Here is a 25,221-nt window from a genome sequence, read left to right on the forward strand (position 1 = left end):
CACACAACAGTCAGGGTTGGAAGGCATCTCTGGAAACCATCCAGTCTAACCGCCCTGGCCAGACAGGTCACCTGGAGCAGGTGACACAGGAACTATCCAGGTAGGTTTGAAATGTCTCCGGCGAGGGAGACTCCATGACAACCCCGGGCAGCCCTCCCAGTGCTCTGCCACTCTCAGTGTGCAGTTCTTCCTCATGCTGAGGTGAAACCTCTGCTGTTTTAGTTTATGGCCTTTGCTCCTCATCCTGTTGCTGGCCACCACTGAAAAGAGTCTGGCATCAATTGGCACCCACTTTGTAGATATTTGTAAGTGTTAATTACATCCCCTCAGTCTTCTCCTGACTTAACAGGCCCAGTTCCCTCAGTGTCTCCTCATCAGAGATGTTCCATTCCCTAAATCATCTTTGTGGCCTTCACTGGATCCACTGCAGGAGCTCCATGTTTCTCTGTATTGGGGAGCCCAGAACTGGACACAGAACATCAGCTGTGGCCTCAGTAGGGCCAAGCAGAGGGGCAGGATCATCTCCCTCAACCAGTGAAGAGAATGGTTTTGGATCTGCTGAAAAAGTGGATCGTTAAACAGATGAAGGGCTTGAGGGAAGATAAGTTTTCAGCTCCAAGTAGTGAACCTGAGGAGGATGGAAACAACACAGAAAATGGACAGCAACAGCTAAATACACATCAACTGTTTAGACAGTTTTCAAATTAAGATCTGAAATACCCATATTGTTAAAGTAAAATGTCATTTTATTTGTTTTATTAGAAACATTGCACAGAGAGGCAGAGCTTTTCACAAGCACGTGTGAGCCCATGTCTCCTGGAGGGTTAGTGTCTCTGGATACACTGTTAGGAGCTTTGGCAGAGCCAAGCACAGCTGCCGAGAGGGGCATGCACAGCGCAGGGGAGCAAACTGCAGCAGGGCTCTGGCAGGGAAAGGGCAACTCAACGGTAGCTAGGAAATTCAGGTTTTCTAGGATTACAGTAAAATGAAGAGCAAAAAAGGCATTTCTCTGGACTTGGGTTTCTTCCATCACAGTTTTCAGTCCTCTCCACCACACAGGTTCAGCAGTGCCCTCTGGTAATCCCCTTTTGTGTCTTGCTGTAAAGCAAGGAAAGAAAAATACAAAATACAAGTCAGGAAACAGCCATAAAATATGTAAGCATATGAATTATATTCTAAACCTGAGGGACAGTCTATGATTCACATTGAAGCCTTCTCAGCGTGGAGGAAGACTATCTTGACTGAGTTTTACTTATGCGTGAAGTGAAATTATTTAATCATTCTTGCAATACAAATGCAAGGCCAAGAAGAGAGAAATTTGGGTATGAAAAAGAGTAACACAACAAAGGGAAGCTGAAGGACTTGATTCTGCTCTGTCTCACTGACCACTGCAAAAATCATACACCAAGGGCACTATTAAAAAAAATTGCTAATAAACTACAATCGACACCTTCAGGAAAAGATTCTGGGTTAAGATTTTTACTCAGCTTCATCTACACAGGGAATAATGTAGCATAAGCTGTTGCGAGGGTGAAGATCAGCTTTGAAACAGATTCACAAACTCTTTACTTATGCCCCAAGTTAGACAAAACCACCTAGCACCTGTAGCTCCTGTCCAATCACAGAAATGGACAAAAGTGATTAGCTAAGGAGCCTTCTCCTTGAGTACTGAAATGAAAGGGAGTATCAATTTAGATGTTCTATTTTCATTCAGCAATCACAGAACAATTGTCTCTTCTTTTGATCTGAGGATAGGGACTGGTGAGCAGAATTCTCTTTCAGAACACATCAGCTGACTGTCAAGTGGCTGACAGGAACTGTACCAGCTGTAGACTGTGAAGATAAAGGTGGGTTTTCCCATAGTACATAAATAATACAATATTCTCTCTGTGGCCTCTAACACACCTCCCATGAATTCTAGTGGTACCACGAATCCAATGAAGACTGCTGCAAAGGCCCATGATATAAAACCAGAGATGAAAAACTTGCCTGGATAAAATAATAGAGAGATTTTCCATATTTCCTCTTGAATTCACTCTTGATTTTCAGCATGTCAACCTCGCAACGGGACACCATAATCCTGATCAGGACCTTGTCCCGGGTTCCCTTGCCCTACAAGCAGACACACATTTAGAGCTGCAATAGCTGAAATGTTACCATTAATTAATGGTAGGACAGCAAACCACAGGCAACCAAAATGAGCAATAAAAGATAAAATGAATCAAATCTTCTAATGAAGATCATTATTATGATGCAAGAATCTGAGCATGAATGTACCTGTCTCATCAGCAGTGTTTAACCAACCTGCAGTCACAAATTTAGCTTAGACTGTAAGCTGCACTTTTGGTTCACCAGCTCTCCCTGGAACCGCCTAATGCCTGTCACCAGGTGTTTCTCTTTATTCCTTTTTCTTCACAAAATGTTTTGAGGCCAATTTAATATCTTATTTTGGTATTCAATAAACAGCTTTTTCTGCTATCAGCTCTTGGTTACATGCAAAAGATGTGTCTAACTTTGCTAATTATAATCAACTGATCTAATAAAGATCTTTATAATGAAACTCTTTCCTACATTTCCCTATACCAGAGAAATTGGAATAGATAATCCAGGTTCATAAGGGTTAAAGAATGCTTTTGAACAATATTAAGTAATTGTTAATTTATTCACATGCCAGTCACATTTCATGTGAACAGAAGTTTCTAACAATGACAACAAAAAAAATTAGCAGAGAGAAAAACCAGTCTTTCCTACCTTCATGGAATCATACAGTCTGTCTGCAAAATACAGCTGCTTGTTCTGAATGCACTGGACTGAAGAGAGAGACAAGAATAATTAAATATCCTGCCCATGCACAGGACACAGAATATTGCAGCCATTTTTAAAGCTATGATAAGTAGTCAAAATAAGGTTTTCAGCAAAAGTTCCTCCAAAAAGGGGACACAGAGAAAATATTTTTCCTGACTCGCTACTTAGAAGTCATTTGGTTTAGCTCGTGACTGAACCACAGATGCTCACATTCTTAGGAAGTGTTTCCTTCCATGAAAATGGCACAATTTCAGAATTGTATAATTTCAGAATTCTGGCCCTCCTCCACAGCTACCAGTTCATGGTTCCACTTCTAGAAGCAATCTCTCCTCTGGAACACTCCTTGTATACTCATCCATGAGAAGCCTCCTTTTCACGGCTGAGCTCTGTTTATACTCTATTTGCATTACACAGCTCTCAGTTCACCCTCAGTCTGAAATGGATTTTCCCCTTAAAGAACTCCCTCTTAAACACAGTGACATCCTTATCATCCTCACCTCATGGCACACCCTGCCTCCCTATTTCAGAGAATTCAGTGTCAAATCAGCTCTTCCATTAGCCCCTACCACCCCTCACTGCCTGCCTGTCTCCTCCTCTCACACACACATGCTGTTTTCTCTCCAGCCTAGGTGGGTACTGAACAATTTCAACCTTTTTGTTTGCTTGGGGAAACAAACATTAAGCCCCTCTATCAAATAAAAGTGGAACTAACAGCAGATCACAACACACACATTCAATGCATTTGAATTTTAACTGGAAAGCAAAGTTTATATCTTGCAGAGGGCATAATAAGCTGCTTCTCAGTATCTGCAAAATCCTAAAATACACCAGTGGATCCAACAACACCAGCATTGTCCAGCTAATGTCTCATCCAGCAGGGTGAATCTGGGTCCTACCTTTATCATGATACATTGCAAGAGCCCTGAAAAGATCCCATATAAGGACAGTCATTACTTCAGGGTAACTTACCAAGATTGAGGAAGGCATTCTCCAAATCTCCCTTAACCTCCTTCTTGATGCTCTCCAACATATCATATGGGCTGTAGCTCTTGTACCTCTCAAACACTAGCACAGAAAAGAAAGTAGGTGAAATCAAAACCAGACTAAGAACTGCCAGAAATAACCAACCAAAGCATGAACACAGACACAGGAATGTAGAGACACATGATTAATAAGTATCCCTGCAAGTCCTTCTGAGAATCTCATCTTAAATACAAGCAGAAGTTTGTAAAGGTCCCACGCTGTGGCCTTTTTGTTTTCCTTGAACACCTCCATAATCTGGGAAAATGCCATCTTAATCCTGTACTGGTATTTTTTGAAACAACAGTGATTTAAGCTCTGAGAGGTCTTCAAATGGCTTTTCTCATGTGCTGCTTTACAGCAGTATCAGAGCTGCTTTTGGGTCTTCACTGGCAGATTTAAGCACATGATATAGCTAAGCTACCCTGGCACAGCAGTAAAAGCTACAGGACTTCTCGAGGTATCCTGCATCCATATTTTCTAGGTTTACAACATCTTTGTTTTCAGGTATGTGACATATAACTGAGCATTGTTACACCTGTGTAAAAGAGAGCTGTACACACTTAAAATGTGAGATCAACACATCCACAGAAATAACTAGATTAAAAAAAAATTAACACCTTGGACATGAATAAGATTTATGAGATCTCCTATGTTTTTGAGTGCTTTTCACAATCATTTCAATCATACATGGGACAAAATCATTACCATTTTATTATAACTTTCTCTTACAGGAAAAAAAAAATCTGCCTCTTGAATAGTACCTTTCTGCAAGTGGGGAACACTTCTTTCAGTCATAATGTTGATCCACTTGGGGACATCAGTTCCCTTTCTCTTCACACCAGCATCATAGAGGTCCTGGGGTTAGAAAGAAAATCACAAAAAATCAGGAGTTGCACAAGAAGCCATTGCAAATATAGACCATTTTCTTATTGGAAAAACAAGCACTACTGGAACTGTGTCTGTGGGAGAAACACACAAGGACACATGGTTGAGCAGGTCACCAGGACAACATTTAAGGATCTAAATCTGACACTAAGACTAATTGCTTTGTATTCACCTCTGGATACAGCTTTACTCTGTATTTAGCTCTGTTTACCTCAGCAGAACTGCTCTTGACAGATGCAGATGTAACAAACAAGCACTAACAGCCACTAAATTCACTGCAATGGATGTTCACTGTGTTCACTGCAATGAATTTCCTTTTGTTAAAGGCTCGCTCTCTTCATGTATCTAAAAGAAATACCAGAGAGCTTCTGTATAGTGGGTAAGTAGTCTGTGAAAATTGATAGCTGACAGCATCAGGATTGCAAGTGGCAGATTCACTGACACCATGCAAACATTACTGTGCAGGACAATCTGAAATGCACACATCTACTTTACAAATGCTCTCCACTTCCATGTTTATGTTCAATATCCACCAAAGCCTGACCAACTGGAGATATTTCATGGTCACTACCAGCACTTACCCTGGCATCTTGGTCAATCAGCTCGTAATCAATCACAGAGGTATCTTCACACCTTTTGCCCTTCAAACAAGATATCAGTATTTTAGAAAGGTTTCTATGAAAGTAAGCTGATTGCTATGCATATATTCAGGTTTTTTTCTTTTTTTAACCTGAATTTACTAAATGAGTAACTGCATACTCCATCCCCATTACAAAGCTAATGCTGTAAATGCTGCATTTCTGTTAAAATACTTTGCCCTTCAACATTTGAATATTTCCCCCCCTTGCCCCCCCAAAGGCTGGTGAAAATACAGGGGAATTGAAGAGTGCATCAGAAACCCAATTGTTTCACTGGCAGCCACCCCTCAGGCACACTGGAGAAAGTGGGAAACTGTGAACAGCCCTACCTTGGCCAGGGCAACCATGAGCTTGCGGAAGTCACCAGATGTGTCTGATATGATGTCCTTTTCCAGCTCTGTCTTGTACACTAGAAAACAAAGAGTTCTTTTCAGGCAAAGGGTAGCTCACAAATACTCCTTTGCAAGAAAAAGGGCTGCTAATTAATGTGTTTTATGCACATAAACAGCTACAATCTAAGTCAGGTGTGGAGGACAATGAAAATGAGTCCATGCTTGCCTACATCAAACCCAGCATTGCTACCAGCTAGTCATGAGGTCCATGCAATCAGTGTCTCATGGAAAGCTTACCAAAAAATTTCATTTAGACACAACTTGTATTAGTAGCAAATAGCCTTCAGTCTGTTTGCTACCATGCAACAAGATGCAACTATATAAATCACACAAATATCCAGAACACCAGTACAAAATAGCAGAGAACCAAAGCAGATTTGAGTTTGATTTCTAATAATGAAATTCACACTGAGGGGAATTTATTCAAGTGATTTAGTGTAAAAGACATAGTACATGGAAACTTGCAAAGTAAACTCACTTTCCCTGTAGACTCTGTTGATTTCACTGAGCTCCTGGTTTGTTCGGGAGCAGATGATTTCAATGAGTGTGTCTTCATCAGTTCCCAGCCCCTGCAACACAAACGGGGCTCACTTAGGAGCTAGCAATGAACAGGAATGCTTAAATGGTTTAAAAACATTTTATGGACATCTTCTTTTCCCCACTGTAACAGTTCAGGGATATTTTTTGCCAGCTGCTCCTGAGAAAAAACACATGGAATATTTCTAGTGGCTTAGAGATCCTGTAGATGTTCCTTCTGGGCAATGTGCATCTGCTGTGAGTGTCTAACAGTGGCCTCCTCACCAGCATAACTGGAGAAGATCTGCTTATCATGGCCTGTGTGATTTTTTCTATCCACTGGGAGCACAGGAAGAAACTCCAGTCTTATCCACCTGTTAGGATGCTTTTTGTTAAGCCCATCTGTAACAGAATGTCACTTTGCAGGCCAAAATGGGCATAGTTTCCCAGAGGATTTCATGAGAAGTAACATCCTGGGAAAATGTCTCATGCTGCAGTCTTGAATGCGTGGAAAATGGAGGCCATTGTGTGGCAAAATACCCTTTGGGTAAAATGTCTCCCTTGAAGGGGCAAGAAAGTGGGACAAACCAAAAGATTAAAGAAGTAAACCCAAGTAATTTTATTAAGATGACTTAAAGCTACAAGAACTAGGAGAGCTTTCTGCACAGATAAGCATCTGGGGAAAAATGAAGACTAGCAACATATATAGCTTTCTAAATATTTTTGAAATATTTTCAGGAATGGGTAATAGGAAAATAATTAACTCCTCAGTGATAACTTTGCTTTCCTCAAGCAAACAAATGATGCCAAAGTCATAGCTTGTAATGCTCTATGTATCAAGCCAAACTTAAGCTCAGGCAAATTCAGAGCATTGAGAGGTTTTGCTAATTCAGACCAGGTCAGGAGTAATGGGAACTCCTTGGGAGCTGGGAAAAGCAATCCATGGAGAGCATAGAATATTCTACATGTGGGACTACCGTGAGGAAACTGCTTGGTCTTTAATCCCAAACCCCAGACTAGTCTGAGTCACAATAAATTATGGATGGGCGGTACTCAGACCAGGAGAGGGCAGCATCTGATTACTCAAACAGGGCATTTGGCCCACAGTTGAAGAGTTCCCATCTCCATAGTGGGTTGGTTTTTTGGGGTTGGGGATTTAAGGAGTTTTTTTTGGGGGAGGGTCAGAGTTGTGTGTGTGCTTATGTGGTGGTTTTGTTTTCTTATTTGTTCATTAACTCCTTTTTAATCATCTGGAGAAGTTAATTAATTAGTATTATTAACATGTTCTAACTTTCAGACATAACTTAGTACTTGTCTTTTATTCTTAAAAAAAAACCCTAACTTGAACAAGAATATCCAGAATGTAAGTGATGATTAGATAATTATAACTACGACTTCCAACCTTAGTTTGCTTACAAAGGTAACTGTACTGGCATGAGCCCCTCTCAAGCCTTGTTTCAGAGGCCTGCAGAGCAGATATTTCTTTCTGCAGAGACTGCTTTTCATGTCCCATCTTCCTTGTCTTCTACACAGGGCAGCTCTGGTACAGGATGCTCTTTCTAGATCAGTGATATGACCCAATAACTGAAAATTCCTGTATAAACCCATAAATGCCAGCAGAGGATCTGATGGCTCCTGCTAACAGCTGCCCTCTAAAAGGTTTCTCATACTATGAACCTGTGCATTGTTTGTAAGAGCAGGCAGCAAAGCAGCCAGGCTGTTACTCCTGAGCTGACAAGAATGACTTTTTCCTTAAAGAGAGGATTCAATTAAGAGTTTCAAAACTACATAGTTCCCTAATTTGTCTAATTTTTGATGCCTTGCACCTGGATATTTAAACTGTAGCACTAAAAAAACAAAATATCAGTTTGAAAACTATGGGCCTGGATATGAAGTCCATGTTCTTTCCCGAGACAGCAACATCAGATCAACAATGTTAAATTTCAAAGCTTATTTACCTTCATGGCAGCTTTCAATTCAGAGGCATCATACTGTGCTGGTGTCTTCAGCAAGCCCAAGATCACTGCCTCCAAATGACCTGAGAGAGCAGACTTGAGTGCTGCAGAAAGTTCCTGTAAAATAGATGGGACGATGGAAGAAAAGAAATTAAAGCTCACTTCTGATCTCCAGAGAACTTAACCTGCAGGGCTTTAAGTCTCCAAGCTTGCAGCAGTGTTTCTTACACAGCTGACAAGAAAACAGAAGCATAAAGAGCTTTCTGGCTGTGAAAGCCTAAGAAAGAAATTAGGGCAAAGGAATTTTTTTCTAATCCTCTGAAAATAAGAATTGCACCAGTGTCTGGCACAGTGCTGGAAAGCACAGTGCAGACACATCTAAACAGCTTCACTCCAGTCCTGAAGCACAGATACTTTGCTGGAGCTAATAAGCACAGATGGATCTGAGTTTGTCTCACTGTGGTCACTGCCGCTCCATCACACTTGCACAGTTTTCCCAGCAGCACTGTATTATTTGTGGTTTTCCTCTTATCCCAGCCCTTTACTAGCTAAGACAGTGGAAAATTGACTGCATACTTATTCCACCACAAGGCCCAGTTCCTAACCAGCTAGGTGAGGAGACAAAAAATCATCCCTGAGCACTGAAAAATTGTGCCTGTCTTCAAGGAAACTATCAGAAGATTGTAGCCCAAATCCCTATGGTTAATTGCCAGTCAGCCCTAGAAAAAGAAACAGTCAGGAATGTTCACTGCAGAGGATGCAAATCTGCACCAAACACTCAGATCCTCTTCAGGGTTTCAGATGCAACCTGAATTATGTTAGGTGTCAGCTTCCCTGCAGTGTAGGTTACAAAGCTGAAATCCCCAGGATCAAGTCTGGGGTTCACACAGATCCATGTATTCCCTAAGCTGAAGTCAATCTGTAGCATTCAGAAGGGAATTGCTGCATTTCAGTTGCTGGTTTCTCACTAACAATCACTGAGCTGGAGAGGCAGGGGAAAAGGGGGTAGGGAAAGTGACCTCAGCTGAATTGCAGAGAAGTTTGTGTCAGAGAAACAATGAACCAAGGCATTTGGTAATTTACAGAGTCACCCACTTAATCCAGGGCACTGATTTATGCCAGTACTGTATGCACCTTCTGCATGGATTGACCAAGGGAGGGAATGGGGGTTTGGGGCATCTGGCTGCTTTAGACCTAGAAACATTTTAGTACAACCACTCCATGTGGGATAAAATGCTCCAGCCTTTATTTGGGTGAAAATGGGTTCTTCAGAACTGCCACCAGAAAAACAGCACATATATCTGTAATAAATTTTAAGGAACAAGTTGCCCAGAGAAGCTGTGGCTGACTTATCGCTGGAAATGTTTAAAAGGCCAGGCCAGGATGGGGCTTTGAGCGACCTGATCTAGTGGAAGGTGTCCATCTTGGGCACCTACAGTCCCTTCCAACCTAAATCAAGAGTTTCCATCAGACACTGCTCATCCCAAAGGAATTAAAAGAGAGGTAGACTATGTGACATTGAAAAATTATGATCTACTGATAGGTCCTGCAACACACAAAGCAAGCAGCCTATTACAGCACAACACATTGTCAACAAAATCTGCACAACTGCTGGCAAAGAGAACCATCAGACACTGTCCCTAGAAGATATACCTACGTGTCTTTTCATATCCCACTTCCTCCTCTCTTGCCTCCTCACATGTTTATCTGAGTGGTTCCTACTGCACATTTCCATTGTTTATACGACTGTTTTATTCTTTGGCACTTGTTAAACTTCTGATAAATTCAGTTTGCTCTTGGGTCGCAGCAAGGGAAAAAAGTGAGAGAGAAACATTAATAAAGTTTCAGATTTTCTTAACTGTGCATTTTTGTGGTCATGCAGAACATTTAACAAAGCTTTAAGCGACACATTTCATGCCTGGGGTCCATTTATGTGCAAATTGTCCCCATGTCCCCAGGACAGGATGTGCAGGCGTGTGCACACATGCTCGTGTCCAACCTGGCTGTGCCTCTTCATATGCCTCTATCAGTCATGCAGAAAAGCTGCTGAACTCCCAAAACTTAACTCTACATTTACATTTGGGCTCAGATGAGTATTCTGGGATGCTACTTGAGGACTACCATTTGGGGTCTGGCAAACCTGGAAGAGATACATTCATCATAATCTGAACTTGATATAAAGTTTCCTCCTTTTCACTGGCGTGAAACTTCAAATATGATAAGATTCTCAAAACTTCAAAAGAGAAGAGCTCTTGCCTCCCAGACAGCAAGACTCATTTTGCAGAATTCTACACAAGTCCTTCAGATTTCTCTCCATCAATAGATCAGTACTTAAGGTATTTCTGCCAGGATAATTTTTAATGACAGTTCAACTCATTACATCACTATTCCACAGCTGCAGTGCTCATAGCACAAATGACTGCAGTGCTTTCTCAGCTAAGCTACCTGTGTGAACAGAAACAGAACACTTCCCTTATGCTGAGCTGTCTTAACAAAATAAACAAAAAATCCAACACCCCCCAAAACATATAAACCAACCAAAAGAAAAAAAAACCAATCCCCTAAAGCACCTCTCTTTCATTCTTTCCTTCAAATGGAGGCACTTCATGCCAGTGACTTCTCAGTATTTTTAGCACATTTCACCAGGGAATCCCATGGATTCCACTGTGACTTCTGAAGGTGCTAGGAAACCACCATCTCCAACAGACTGCAGTCCCAATTGTGCATATTCAACATATTTCAAAGTTCTACCAGTCCTAAACTATGACACCGTGGACAAAGTAGATGCATCGTGAATTTCAGTGACAAGACAAAACCTGAAAAATCTAATTTTCCACAAGAAAAATATTCAATAATTACTATTTCTTCATATTTTACTACCTTTTTGGTTCTCCTCTGATAGGCAAAAGCGATGTCCTGCCTCTGTTCATTGCTGCGGTTTGTCAGGATGTTGATGATGGTGACCTCATCCACACCTACAAAGACACAAGACACAAAGTTAGAGAAGCTTTCCTGTCCCTGTTCTTGTATCAGGATGTTCCCCAACACTCCAAAGCACAGGTGCTGTCTGGAGCAGAGCTCAGCAGCTCTCACTAGTTAGTGTTTATCCTGCCCTGGCTGTGGGAAAAAGCCACCAACTAGACTCCAGACTTTGGGTGGGATGCAGATCTTTGGACACATCTCCAAGTCTAGTTTGTGACCAGCTTTGCCACTCTGTCTTGTGCTTCACTTATAGTGTCTGTGCACTAGTTCTCAAGCACTCAGAATTCTGCAAAAAGTTGTTAATAACACAGACTTTAAAACTTGTACTTACTAAAGCCTATCCTGTCATTTTAGTGGAATTTTTTCAATTAAGACTTTTTGATAAAGCAGTTATATTTTCTGTTTAAGCCATTTAATCCACCACTCCAAACATGGAAACAGGAAAATAAACCAGTATATTTAATTCAGTATGTTTCAGAGGCTCAAAAGACAGAAGGGATTTTTGACGCTGGAAGAATTAAGTATGTGCTACTTCTTTTTGAAATCACTGGAAGATCCATGCTGAGCTGTAACTGGCACACCTAGAGGATGTGGATGCTCAAACTCCCAACTTATCTTTTAAGAAAGTGAACTACACATCAGTGAAGGTTTACTTTCAAGGGAACCATTCCAAATCCATGCACTTCAGTGCAGCTCTGAGTTTTTGAAGCAAACAGGTGGCTCTAATCTAGAGGTCAGAACAAGCCCAGATCTTCACCTCAGCTCTCTCTGTTTAATAAAAGTATTATGAATAGCTTCTTTCACACTTCAGTGCACACACATCAGTGTAAAAGATGATTTCTCCATAAAAAAATGCAGAAAGTAAGGATTGGATCAGTAGCTACTAGCAGGACTCAGATCCCTGCCAGAATCCAGCTCCATTTCTTTTCCCTATTACCCAAAGTAACCTGAAAAAACAGAACTGCAACAGATGTTATAAAAATGAATCACACACAGTAGGAATCTTGCAAAAAACCTTTTAGTCATTAGCTGCAGAGTCTAAAATTATAAGTCTAATCCAAAAATTCTCTCTCTTTCTTCACCACATTTTTCATGATACATACATACAATACTACATTTGGTAGCCTCCTGTCCCTAGCTTGTGCTGAGGTAGACCTACATCAGTCCTCTTATTCACACAAGCTGGGCCTGCAAATGATGCCATAAGGTCCTGGAAAGCATAATGTGTCTAAGTTACAAACTCTGACTTGAAAACAGGCTGGCTGCACATTTCAGCCATAATCTACTCCTGCACATTTTAAAGTGTTCCCACATTATAAAAGAAAACAAATTCTCCCTGTCCAGAAATGGCCACACACAGACATTGAGCCTTTCAGCTGTTGCAGGCTCACAGTACAAGCCAATGTCTTAAGCTTTTTAATGAATTCTGAATTTAAAACATTCTTGGCATTCAAAAAAGCAAATGACATTTTCAAGTTGTACCACAATTGCTTCAGATTAGAAGCCCACAAATGACTGACTGCATCCAAGTTTCTCATACACATGGCATGGAAACATGAAGTTAACTCATGGCTCTGGCATTCAGTGGAAAGTCAGGGTTTGTACTTCATTCACACTGGGGAATCATGCTGCACACAGAGGATGCTGACTCACAGCTGCTGAGGTGGGGCACAGCCGGACAGCAGCTCCAGCACTTTTCCTTTGCTGTTTGCTAAAGTCTCTGAAAGTTTCAAGGCAATGAAACAGAGTTTATTTTCAAATTTATTCTGGCTAGGCAGATTTTATCCCTGCATTTCTATCAATGGGAAATGGAAAGAAGAATTCTTCTTAGTAACAGATTTTCTTGTTAAAGAGGCAAGTGGTGGCATTGGTAAGATCACAGTGTTGGAACTCAGCAAAAATGAGGAAATGAACATAAATGGGGTAAGAGGTAAAAATTAAGATAAAACAAGAACCATAATTTCAGTTCTGCTATTTTGCTTAGCAAGGGTTCACCAAACCCAAACCATGTTGCAATGAGATATTTCTTTAGTGACAGTTTTAATATTTGGAATATGTGACTGATGCAGTTTGGTGGATTTCAGGCACAACCCTCTCTCACCAGCAAGTTTACTTCATAATCTTACAAACTCTATCAGAAGTTATGGGCATGTTGGATATACTACCTAAACAGAAGACCTTTCTCTAAGATTGAACTGACTGATTTACATGTCATCATTGTTTTAGCAATTTCTGGATGTAATGAATTTATTACAGATCTATGCTCTAAGCCCCTTCCTACAACAAACCTGTGCCTGAAGTCTGCCAGCCATGGAATAAAATAGTATCCCATGAGTCCTCAATAGAAGGCTGCAAATAACAAATATTCACAACCTACTCTGACAAAATTATTTAACAAGTACTTGAGACACACAAAATGTCAATGCTAGGAAATAACTCTGAAACAGAAGAGACACTTTAGCAGTTGTCTTTGCTACAAGAAAAAAAGAAAAGGAAATCTAACATAAGCTCTGTTAGTGCCCTTCTAGATAGTTTCTTCTGCTTAGGTTCTTGTACATCAGCTGATCTATACACAGAGTACACTAGAACATTATACAGAAATTAAACAGCTTATTGTCCTATGCAGCAAAAAGCCAACATTGACAAAGGACATGCCAAGGCACTAAATGAATTTGCTGCAGAAACACTAAAGAGAAAAAAAATGAAACATTGCCATGGCACTTATACCAAAAGAGCCAGCCAGAACTGTAACAGGTTATTTGTATTATGCAACATCTAGGTTGAACAATTGCTAACTACAAGGTTTTAATATGACCTGGGGACATTTTTGCACATCTCCCTTCCTAGGCTGGTGGATATATATAAACCCCCTGCATTTAATTCAGCTCCACTCAAAGCCCTGCAAAGGGCTGGACAATGTATTTGTGCAGTATAGTTTTTGCAGGTAGATCTAAGCCCAAATAAACACATCACAGTATTTTCCAGAGGTCCCCACAGATGAACAGATGGCTTAGCAAACTCTGAGGAATTAATCGGAAAGATTTAGATATTACATAGAGAGAACAGTCACATACTCTGCCCTACATCTTTTCCCTAAACCAAATATACAGCTGTTGCTCGGGCAGTAAAATAAGTTTTGGCCATTTTACACAAGAATCGCTAAAATGGAGATTCATTACTCTAATTCTGGGAGTTTCCATTACCATATAATAATTTCCATATAATTATTTATATGGTAACCCTCCAGAGCTGGCCTGCCCTGATGGCAAACAGCAGACTTCAGGCACTGTTTATATAAGGTATAGCCAGAGATAAGACTCTACAAGATATCACTTCCAGGGCAGTGCTACAACTTCCAAGAAATTGGAAAGACTGCTTTGGTGAGTGTGAAATACAGGCCCATTAAGGCATGTACAGACCTCCATTTTCAACACAAAGAAAGCCCAAGGGCTTTATTTGAAGGGTTTATGAAGGGTTCAGATACCAGGTGTCCTTCAACCTGTAGAGAGTAAAGCCGCCCAAATGGTTCTTACATGCCTGGGTTTTTTTAAGTTTTCAAGCACAAACCAGCTTGCATATATATCTACAACTCGCCTCTCTCACTGTTTTAACATGAACAAGTCATATTCCTCTTCATCACTCTGTGAGAACTCACATTGCTTATTTCTACTTCCCACATTCAGTGCAAACTAAATGCTAGAGAAATGGTGATAGTTCCTAAGAAAATGGTAGCTGCTGTGGATGTAGACAGTCTGTTCATTATGGGTGTTATATTTTTATAACTACTACTTAGGTATTTCCCAGAATTACTTTAAAACTTGTTTTTGCAGGTAGCTTTTTAGATTTAGATTACTGTTCATAAAAACCAGTTCTTGTCTGGATGAGCTGGAATTTTCATTGGAGGAAAACCCTACATATATTTTAGAGAACTCACATTTTATCAAATATTCTGAATTAGCAGATGAAAATATCCTGGTCCAAAGCACTCAAAGTGCAAGGAAACAGTACCTGGAAGAAGGGTCATAACACTCTCCTACTTAATTCCCCACGAGAATACTTCTATTGTGAGACTCTTTAGGGTGGAAATCTGGTATCAAAACCATAAAGAGATTTTCCCTTTAAAGCCACCTTCCCAGAATAAGTTCTGGGTAACAAACTAATAAGCAGAGAGAAGCTCAAGCCTACAAACATGCAGGTCCATGAGTAAGTTCCTTATTATTCCCTCAGTGAGTTGAAAATCATCTCTCTACTGAAATGCTTCCATGTAACTTAACTGCACTGCTTAATTTGTTGAGAGAAAGTGGAAAGAGAGCTTGAGCTTGACTTTCCTGACTGGAAAAGCTTTTGTACTGCCTAGGAGATTGCCATTTCCTTTTGCAATAATTAGCAGCTTGAGAGTTCAAATGGGTAAGTTTGTACGTACCCTGAGAGTCTCATGGTGTACTTGAAATGTCTAGATTTGCCCCATAATCAGAGCTGCAAAAAATTATAAAGTCTAGACAAAACTCTACATATATACAAAGTGTTTGCTGCTAAACCTGATTATATATATATATATATATATATATATATATAAACATCAGGGAATTTTTTTTTAAAAAAGCAAACCATAAATGATTCAAAATCAGAAGTGAACCCCAGAAGTCAACCCACTTTAATAAGGAATTTCTCTAGTTAAATTAAGTAATCTTGTGAAAGAAAGTTTTGTGCTTGTTATGGAGGGGATATATTTTACATTTTATAGCAAGTCAAACACATGCTTTGCTGGCACTGATGGAAGACTCAGCATTTCTTTCTGATGAGACATTGTTTGGCTTTTAAATTTCTCTCTGACATGAAAGCAAAAGAGTTGCTGGTTCCAGCTACGCCCAGCTGCTGCTCCTCTGGCCTGGAGCAAGTGTGGAAAGCATGGCACTCCCTGTCCCAGGACAGGACCACAGCCCCAGGAGCGCCACCAAGGCATTACTGCAGAGCTGCACTTCACACTCCTGCTGTCCTGATGGTTTCAATGTACCAGAGGGAAGCCTGTCTAATAACCCAGCTCAGAGAAGCTCACACTGCCCTGCCCCTGAAATACTGCAAACTCATTTCAGAAACTAGTTTTTAGGACCTTCTTTGACTCCAAATTAATACAAGATGAATGATTATTTAGTTCAAAACTCAGGATAAAGATGTTCAAACCACCCCTATGCAGGTGTCTGGAAAGCTGAAAGGAGGAAGAAATGTCCAATCCAACAATCCAGTAGAAATCCATGATTCAGAGCCCACTGCCAAAGGAGGTGACACTTCATTCTCAAGTGGCAGAAAAGAAGAAGAATTTGAAATACTGATGAGTCAAGAGAGGAAAAAAAAGTGGTAACAACTCATGGCTACAAACTTAAAGCATATTCAGAGCATGCACTTGCAGGGTTCAAAATGAAATTTGGTCAAGATTTCAAGGAATCCAACACCTCCTAAAGTAGGTATCCTTGAGTAAGGATATCAAAATGTTGGTGTTGAGACCCAGTCTTGCTCTGGTTTTTGCAAGCCAGGCTTCTCCCTTGCCCCAGGGTGGCAGCCCCAGCCCCTGTGCCCACCTTTGGTCTTGATGGCCGTTTCCAGGGCCGCAGCGTCCCGGTCAGCATCGAAGTTGGAGTAGGCCTTCACTGTGGCATAGGCACTTGGAGGGAGAGAATGCTGCAAGGAAAATAACAAAAACAACAAAAAACCCTTCAGAGTTCAATTTGCAATTAATAAAACACATTGGTATTTAGCCCAGTGTTTAAATGCAAGAACTACCAGCAGGTATCTGTGAAAATGGAATTCTCCTAAGAGCCACTGAAGTCTCTTCTCCTCATGTGTACTGCCCAGAAACTCCCTCACAGCCATGCTTACAGAATATATACAGATAGATATTGTATTTATTGCAGCAAAACCCCAACACCTTCCAGGTTTATTCGCTAAACTTCAATATTCTAAAATCTGGAGTTTTCTGGCTAGATCTGAAAGAAAATTACTACAGGAAGGTAGTTTAGGTTTGAAGTCAATATTTTACTTCTGATTTCAGGCTACAGATAATAAAGAAAAAAGAATGAAATTGAAGATTAACAATGATAAAGTCAGAAAAAGTTTTGTGCACTGTCTCATGAACTTTAAAGACAACACAAAAAAAAATCTATTTAAGGCCATAATTCTAGAAAGCAGAAGTTATTAATAATTTTTTTAAATTCTTGGCCTCCAGACCCTTGCTTTAAGCAGCATGAGGCTTGCAAAACCAAATGACATTTCAAATTACCACTGCCAAGAGTATGAGGACTTGCAGGTAAGCTCACTTAGTAAACAGATGCAACATTCTCCAAGTTACCAGATTTTATCAGCTGTTTATCATGGTCCTCTCCTGAGGATTAGAGCTGCAAACAGAGGGTGACCAGAACAGAGATTGAACTCTTAGCTGCTTCAGTGTGAGCTAACAGCTGGTTAGCACCTCCCAGGGGAGGGTTAAATTAAACCACAGATTCTCATACAAATAGCTGGGTAATATTCACAAATCCCACTCTGCTGAGTTCAATTTAGAAACCCGAACCTCTGGCAGAGAGGTAGAGCTACTAGCACCTGAAACTGCCACAGCCATTTCCTAAGTGAACGAATAACTAAGCTTTCTTGGAAAAGATCCCCAGAAACTTTTGTTTCCATCTCTAACTCCAAAAGGAAGCTGGGTTCATGAACAGAACTAAGCTATCCTAATATCCCTGGAAAATATTTTTACATGCAAATTTTTAAGAGGAGCACTTTGAACTAAGAAATTCCATGGTTTCTGACTAATTCTGACTCTATCCCTGTAGAGGTCATGCTGTTCTGTACATATTCCTCTGGCAGCTGCCCCTGTGCCTTCTGCAGACAATCTGTTTTATGCTGTGGAGATGGGAAGTCAAGAAAGCACCAATAAACTGAATCATTTTCTTTTGTCTCTTACCAGCAGTTCAGACCAGCAAAGTGGCCCCAGTTTGGCCCAGAGCCACACCACAAAACACAGCCTTTGCTTTTAGTGGCAATGGAAACAGTAAATGGAGACATGCAATGCAGCCTCAGAGAAATCTGTGTGTCTGAAAGATTGCTGAGCCAGGCACCCCCATCCTGGGGCACTGCTCATTGATCTGCACTCTGCATCATCTAAAACAAGGCACCTGGTGACCCCAGCAGAGCTGGGTACCTCTCCTTCCACCGAGCTCCAAGTTTTTGCTGAGTAATTTGGATGGAGTAGTTTACTGTAAAGATGATAGCATACACTAACAAAATACACAGCATATTTGCAATTTGGTGGCCATTTCTCCTCTGTCCCTCCGCCCAAGGCATGTACCAAGTCAGACTGAGTTTCCCTGACACCTGACAGGTCTTATCAGGGTGATTGCCTTTGAAAAACAGCCATTTCAATTCCAAGCTACTCAATTACTCTGGTACACTGCTGTACCACAGTACTAGTACTCTATGTTTTCAGACAAAGCTTTCAAACTGACTTTCCATTTAGTTCAGTATAAAATTCTTTTCAATGTGGCAGCAAAAGTCCAGATAATGTGCAACTGCACCACCTGTCTGGGCCAAACTAAAGCAGAGAAATTGGTTTTCTCCCTATGCACTGAGTGGCTTCAGAGGTCCTCTACCTGCTTTACTTCTTCTGAGCTTGAGAAATTTAATCCTTTTGGGAAACATGAGGGAGAAACAAATATTACTAACAGCTTCAGAGGCTTAATTTAACCTAAAATACCAGGACCCTTTTACCTACACCTAGGTATTCTGAGAATCTTTCTGTACTCTAGCAGAGAGATCCAGAAGCTGGGAGCACAGATCAGCCTCAGCTCAGCTCCATCCTCTCCTGGAAGGAAGGAAGGAAGGCTGAGGCAATCAGGTCCTTCACCTTCACTCAAATCAGCTCCTGTACCACTGCTGCAGAGCACAGGACAGCACTGGGGCTCAGCCACAACCATTCTACACCCTCAAGTTAAAATTTTAAGAGAGAAATTGCTGGCCCAACTACTGTGTTTAACATCAGTTAATTTGCTAAATCATTGCTTAGAGGAACTGTTCTAATGCTGCAGAGCTACACAGGCCAGCTACTCAGTAAGTCTGGATTCCAACTTAGAGCACAAACAGCTGCCTGAGCCTTCTGACACTGCAGCAGGATTTCTGAGGGAAATGCTCCATGGAACAGAATTCAAATCTGACTTTTGCAACTACTTGCAAGAATCAAGGAAGAAGCATTTCTGCCCTTGAGAACAGAGTGCTTAACTATTATTCCAAAAGTAATTCTCCATTGAAACACACAACCATGAAAGCTGAAGACTTGACTGTTTTTGCACTACAAAACCAGTTTTACTGCTTACCTACAGTGCACTGGCCAGTTCTTTGCAACAGCTCTTCCACAAACATAGTCTGGTATAATTAATTGCACAATAAGTACCAAAAATTGGCAAAACATTTGCTTGTACCAAGTTCAGACCTGCAGCTACCAGCTGTAAGATTTATATGTGTAGCAAGTTCATTAGCAATGTGATGAAATGGATAGGATTCACTTCCTCTTCGGTGACAATCACAGAACCACAAATCCATGGCATGATATGCTGATACCACAGTGGTAATCTACCATCTAACTGCAACTGAAGAAATCAAACAAATAATTTGGCTTTCTGGTATTTCAGTAAACTATAAACCAAGTGCAAGTGTGGTGAAAAATACACAATCAAAGCTAAAACAGAAAATGAGAAAATAAGTTTGAGAAAATATTTTTTTTTCAAGAGCTAGTTTGGTTTTGGTGACAACCATTACAGGAATCAGATCCCCAGTATTTTTGTTCTCATAGTGCTCTCCATTTTTAACTGGAAAAAAAAATCAGAGGGTATCAGCAAAAGCAAACTCATTTCCATCTTCTGTTCTCATCCTTAACTAACTTGTTCCTTTGGAAGAAAGAGAGACACAGATGCAAACCAGCCATTGTTTGCCCTGTGATCTCTTTGATAAGGCCCAGCAGGAGGATACTCTCATTAAATCATGTAACTGTCCTATGGTTTACAGCTGGTTTGTGGATGAAAACTGATTACTGCTGATGAGGTTTTTAGCCAATAAAAGTTTAAGAGATGTGTGGAATCTTGTAAACTGTACAGCTCAGTACAATTGCTGGTGCAGAGTCCTGTAAAAGGAACAAGATGGGACATTTAAGTAAAACAAACTTTTTTTGCTTAGATAATAATACTTACATCTCCTTCAAGGCTGAGCTTGCTTAAAATTTCATGAACAGTGGACATCTTGAAAGAATGCTGGAGGAAGAGAAAAAAAAGACAAAGTAGATTTAAATATATTTACAGTTACATCAGTGTGTTCCACCAGTCTTGAAGCACTGCAGCACTTCAAGTGACACAGTCCAGAGGATCTGCTAATAACAAGCAGGAAAGAAGATTTAAGAGTTTCCAAGCCACACCACCATTAATAATGCAAGAACAAGAGGTCTTCATTCCATTGTACAATAAAAATTCCTTAAACAAGCATTTCTTCCGCATTTTAAATACTCAGACAGGAATTTGAGAAATCTCTGCCTCAGAAACAGAGTTGCCTAAGCTGACAACTCAGTACCAGGAAAATTATCAGAAACATTATAACTTGGTCCAGCTCAAAGTCAAAGAACATCAACAAGTAGTAGCATTCACATGCCCAATTCCTCAAGTACTCATGAAATGCAGTGGAAGTATTTCTTTTCTTGCAGGCATTTTACAAAACCATAACCCCATTTAATCTTTAACCCTGGATCTGGATCTTGTGGTGTTGTTGTAGCTCTCCAGGACAAACACCACTTAGTAACATGATTATCAGAGAAGAGGCAGTAAGGACTACTTAAAATGGCAGCTCCAAAAAAAAGAGCCATTGTGGCAACTTAATACCTATGCTCCATTGCCAGGACCTGGATAACATCTTCCTTGCATATCCAAAAAACCAGGGAAAATCTCAACCCTGAGATGGGTTATACACATGGCAGAAATAAACACTGATGTGACGAACTTATGTTACAAGACTTTGCCTGTTATAACTCTGGATTCTGGTCAGGGAGCTTGCCAGAGCCGTGTTACTGTTTTAGTGAAAGGGTCTGTCAGCTAAGGAAAGCTTTTCCAAAGGTTGTAAGCCAGGGGCAATATTTAAAAGGCTTGATGCATTCCCCAAACCCTGCTGTCAAATTTCTCTAGAGAAAGGACAGACATTGCTACTCACACTGCTACCCAGTCACCCAGGATGGCACCTGCAGCAAACATTATTTGCTGTTAAATGAAAGCTTTTTTCCCAGGACCTCTACAGTCCAGCTGCACAGAGCATCATCAAACAGGGAAAAGAGCTGGTTTAGGAGAGGACAGGAGAAAGGGCAGCAGCACCTCGAAACCAGAGCCATTGCACTGATACCAAAACTGCCCTGTTTCCAGCTGGGTGCCACGCCCTTCATTCCGCACTGTCACCGCTCCCCAGGCCCGTTCTTGGCTCCATGGCCCCCAGACAACTCCCAGCTACTGTGCAGCCAGTCCTGCCTAGGTCCTTTCAACTGGATTTCAGATGGCTTTTAATCAGTCCTCCCCCTGTCACTCTTCTGACAGGATGGGGCTTTCCTCAGGACCAGCCACCCAGGCCAATTCCCCAGAGGAACCAATCTCCTCTCCACTCAATGGCCAGTTAAGGGCTTGGAGAACCAGAGAAGTTTGAAATAGTTTCTTGATAATGGTGAACTGGTTAAAACTCTAGGAAAAAGTGTTTTGTTCTTCTTGTTGTTTTCTTTGTTTGTTTGTTTAACTCCTGTAGGAGAAAAACAAAGAAATCTTTTGGCAAAAATAGCTAGTGCTACAAGAATAAAACACAGCAGCAAAATCACAGTACATTTGTAGTGTAACTGCTGTTATCTCACATTTCCTCATTTAGAACACAGAAAGAGAATCTTCCATCATCTGAAACAATCTAGGTTTAAGTAACAAAAGCAACTTGACTTCAACAAAAAGTAAGATTCCAGGGGAAGAAAAGAGATAAAAAAATGACAGTCATGCACTGATATATTTGAGAACAAATGTTTTTTCAGGGGTAAAATCCAACCCAGGCCTTTAAAGACAGTCTGCAGAAGTTTTAATAAGCTGTTACCAGCTGTTGGCATTATAAACCATGCTGGGTAGAGGGGACTGATATATATTCCTGAGTTATGAAATTCCTAATGTTTACTCTCCATAAAATGAAGAGCCTGTGAGACCTTTGTACTCTGACAGTATTTCAACTATTACCAAAGACGAGCAACTGAAGTCCTTTTGTCACAAAGAAAACACCAGAGAAAGCTGAAGCAAAGCAACTGCAGCATAACCTTTCATGTGAAAAAAACCCCAAATCACTGAACAGCTTTTTGCAAGACTACTGCTTCTAAATCAATTAAAAACCAGACTGAATCAGGTTTGTTGGAACAAAAGACTTGATCAGAGTCCAGAAACAGAACTAACACACCCTCACATAGAGCTGGAACTCCAGGTTCATATCACCAGAACACAACAGTGCTATAGCAACTGACTGCCCATCAACAGCAAGCTGGCTAAAGAAAAAAAAAGGGAGTTCTTGCAAGAATCTTTGCAGAGAACAATTTTTTTACCCAGAGAACAAACACAGCTCTTGTCACACCCTGCTCTGTAAAGCACTTGTATTTGAGAACAGACTCTCACTGTTTTCTGATGGACTGATTTTATCTGATGTAGGTTTGACAAGTCCTGGATGGGTTTGAACACGTAAAGAGAAAATACTTGCACTAGCCTGCTCTTCCTACACTGGAAAGGAATCAAGTTCTACCTTCCAGCTGTAAACTAATGCTTCAATACCTTAAGGCAAGTTTCTACAACCAATTTCTAAATGCACATTACACAATCCTCAATCATATTATTCTGCTAAAACAGATGGCCCAGCCTCAGCCCTCCCAGAAGGCACTGGTTTACAGCTCTGTTACTATACTGGCCCAGTCTCTGTTCACCAACTTATCCCTGAAACTCTTTGGTAAGGGAAGAATGTGAGTTTAAAAGCAGCCCCATATCTTGATTTCCAGGCCCAGCTCACACACATTATGGAAAAACCCCCTGTGTTCCTTGGAAAAGTTTCAGGTATGCACAAACAACTGCATTGCTCAATCAGCAGAATTAGCATTTTAAGAAGCACTTATTATACCAGGCAGAGATACAAGCAAAGGGTGTTCCCAGACATCTGAGCCAAGGAAACGGCATCCCCGGAATGAGAGAATGGAAACTCTTCCACTTGGAGTATATTTGTGTCCAAAAACTAGGGCAAGCCTGCTAACAGAGAGGAGGGAGAGTGGGCAAGACCTGCACCATCTGCTGTAAATGAAACAAGGGCTCAAAATCATTGATATATATGTACAGGGCTAAGCAGGAGTACAAATAGGCCAGGCTGCATCTCCCCAGATCACCCAATAAGGGTTAGCACATCACTTAAAGCCACTATTTGGAGCAAAAAAAATTCATCTTCTCTAAGGAAAGCATTTCAAAACCCATTAAACTGCTCTACTACAAACTACTTGAACCGTTTTCTTCCGCAGACATTGTTAGTAACTCAGGAAGTTCCATTCCAGGAAGATACCATGCACATACAAAATAAAGGACTTTTGTTTCTTCAACTCAAGTTATTCTCACTTTTGAGACTTTACAAGAAAACCTCTTTGGGGTTTCTTTTTTTGGTTCATCAAGGCAAACTACACCAAATACTGGCCAATGGAAACTCTACCCACTAGGGCTGTTTATCAAAACCAGCTCTAGTAGCAGAAGGCACACGCAGGGATAAATCACTCAAGGGCACACTGGTTCCAAGGAGTCTTTCACTCTTAACCCGTCTATCGGAGTCTGCACCTCTGTGCAGATATAGCATTGGAATATGAACATAAGAACCGATGTTAAACAGGAGTAAAGCTGCCACGTATAAGCACACAACCCACTTCTGCACGACTGTGCTGAAATCATTTCACTTCTCTATCAGTTAAAATAGCTGGCAACATTCCTCTGCCCTACCTCCCCTCCTCACGGGAGGGGGAAACGGTGTCCGAGCTGACTCACACTCCAAAAGGCAGCAGGAGGAGCTCCGCGGTTCAGCTCTCGGCCGGGCAGGGTGGGAGGCAGAGCCCCGCCCAAGCCTGGCCGCGCAGGGAGCGGGGAGGAGCCGGGGGCTCCTCGGGGGAGCGCGCAGGGAACGCCCGGAGAGCGCTGCCCACCCGGCCAGCCCGCTGGGCTTTCCTGCTGCCCTCTCCTGCCGCCCGTGCCAGCGGCTGCGGCGGCCGCACCCTGGGCGAGAAGGGAAAGGAAGGGAAGGGGCCGCTGTCCCCGGCGGGCTCGGGGCTCCGCCGTGCCTGCGGAGCAATTCCAGCCTCGCTCCAGCTGAATGAACACCGCCAACAGCCAGCCTGGCTCGCCGGCACAGCTTCTCTGCAAGCCTCCGCACCGAGAAGCGAACTTACGGTACCATGGTCAACCCAGCTGAGCCTTTGTGTACCTTACCGACGAGCAGAAATTACAGTCTGGGAAGTTTGGCGAAGTTTGGGACGGGTTCCCTCTTTCCTGAGCGCTGTCGCCACACCCAGAGTTGCTGCGGGGCGCACGAAGCTGCCCGAGGGCTGCCTCGCCCGCGGCCCCACCGTCCCAACGTAGAGCCGAGCGCAGGAAAGTAACGGGCGGGCAGGGCCGGAGGAAAAGGAGCCGGGTGCGGGAGGGCGGCGGCCGCCGCAGCCACCGCCCCGCTCCGAACCCGCTCCGCTCCCTCCGCAGCAGCAGCAGCAGCGGCGGCTCCCGCAGCGCGACCCCCGCCCGCAGCCCGGCCCGGCCCCGCGGCGCTGCCGCCTCCCCGCTCCTGCTGCGCTGCCGGGGCCGCGCTGCCGCCGAGGGCTCACCTGGCTGGGGCGGGCAGGGCGGCTCTAGCGGCGGCTCGGGCGGCTCTGGCAGCAGCTGGAGCCCGCGGCAGCCCGGGCGGGGTTTTGTAGGGCCGGGCGGGTCCTTC

At 42.1% G+C, this 25,221-nt stretch overlaps 1 protein-coding gene across 3 annotated transcripts; it reads right to left on the reverse strand.

Annotated features, from left to right (window-relative positions):
* Positions 1–728: 728 nt before the first annotated feature.
* On the reverse strand, positions 729–25,221 carry ANXA2 (annexin A2). 3 transcript variants are annotated; one of them, XM_030955423.1, is made up of 13 exons: positions 25,115–25,221; positions 20,424–20,483; positions 16,773–16,872; positions 11,095–11,189; positions 8,218–8,331; positions 6,222–6,312; positions 5,681–5,760; positions 5,295–5,354; positions 4,590–4,683; positions 3,775–3,870; positions 2,752–2,810; positions 1,990–2,112; positions 729–1,098 (listed from the first exon to the last, which is right to left on the reverse strand). In XM_030955423.1, the coding sequence occupies exons 2-13, from the start codon at positions 20,469–20,471 to the stop codon at positions 1,039–1,041; spliced, it is 1,020 nt and encodes a 339-aa protein (XP_030811283.1). In that variant the 5' UTR covers positions 20,472–20,483; positions 25,115–25,221; the 3' UTR covers positions 729–1,038. The 3 variants fall into 3 exon arrangements, with proteins under 3 accessions (XP_030811283.1, XP_030811285.1, XP_030811284.1); XM_030955425.1 differs by lacking the exon at positions 25,115–25,221 and adding an exon at positions 24,726–25,002; XM_030955424.1 differs by lacking the exon at positions 25,115–25,221 and adding an exon at positions 24,288–24,355.

This window comes from Camarhynchus parvulus, chromosome 10 (assembly GCF_901933205.1).
Source record: "Camarhynchus parvulus chromosome 10, STF_HiC, whole genome shotgun sequence".
Taxonomy (NCBI): Eukaryota; Metazoa; Chordata; class Aves; order Passeriformes; family Thraupidae; genus Camarhynchus; species Camarhynchus parvulus.

Bases quoted from the DNA above. Each gene is read 5' to 3' on its own strand.
- ANXA2 (XM_030955423.1), bottom strand. From the start codon at position 20,471: ATGTCCACTGTTCATGAAATTTTAAGCAAGCTCAGCCTTGAAGGAGAT. The intron at 8,332-11,094 runs GTAGTAAAATAT...TCTATTTTACAG, and splicing joins ATCAGAGGAGAACCAAAAAG to GAACTTTCTGCAGCACTCAA. The intron at 1,099-1,989 runs GCAAGTTTTTCA...CTTGCTTTACAG, and splicing joins CTCTCTATTATTTTATCCAG to CAAGACACAAAAGGGGATTA.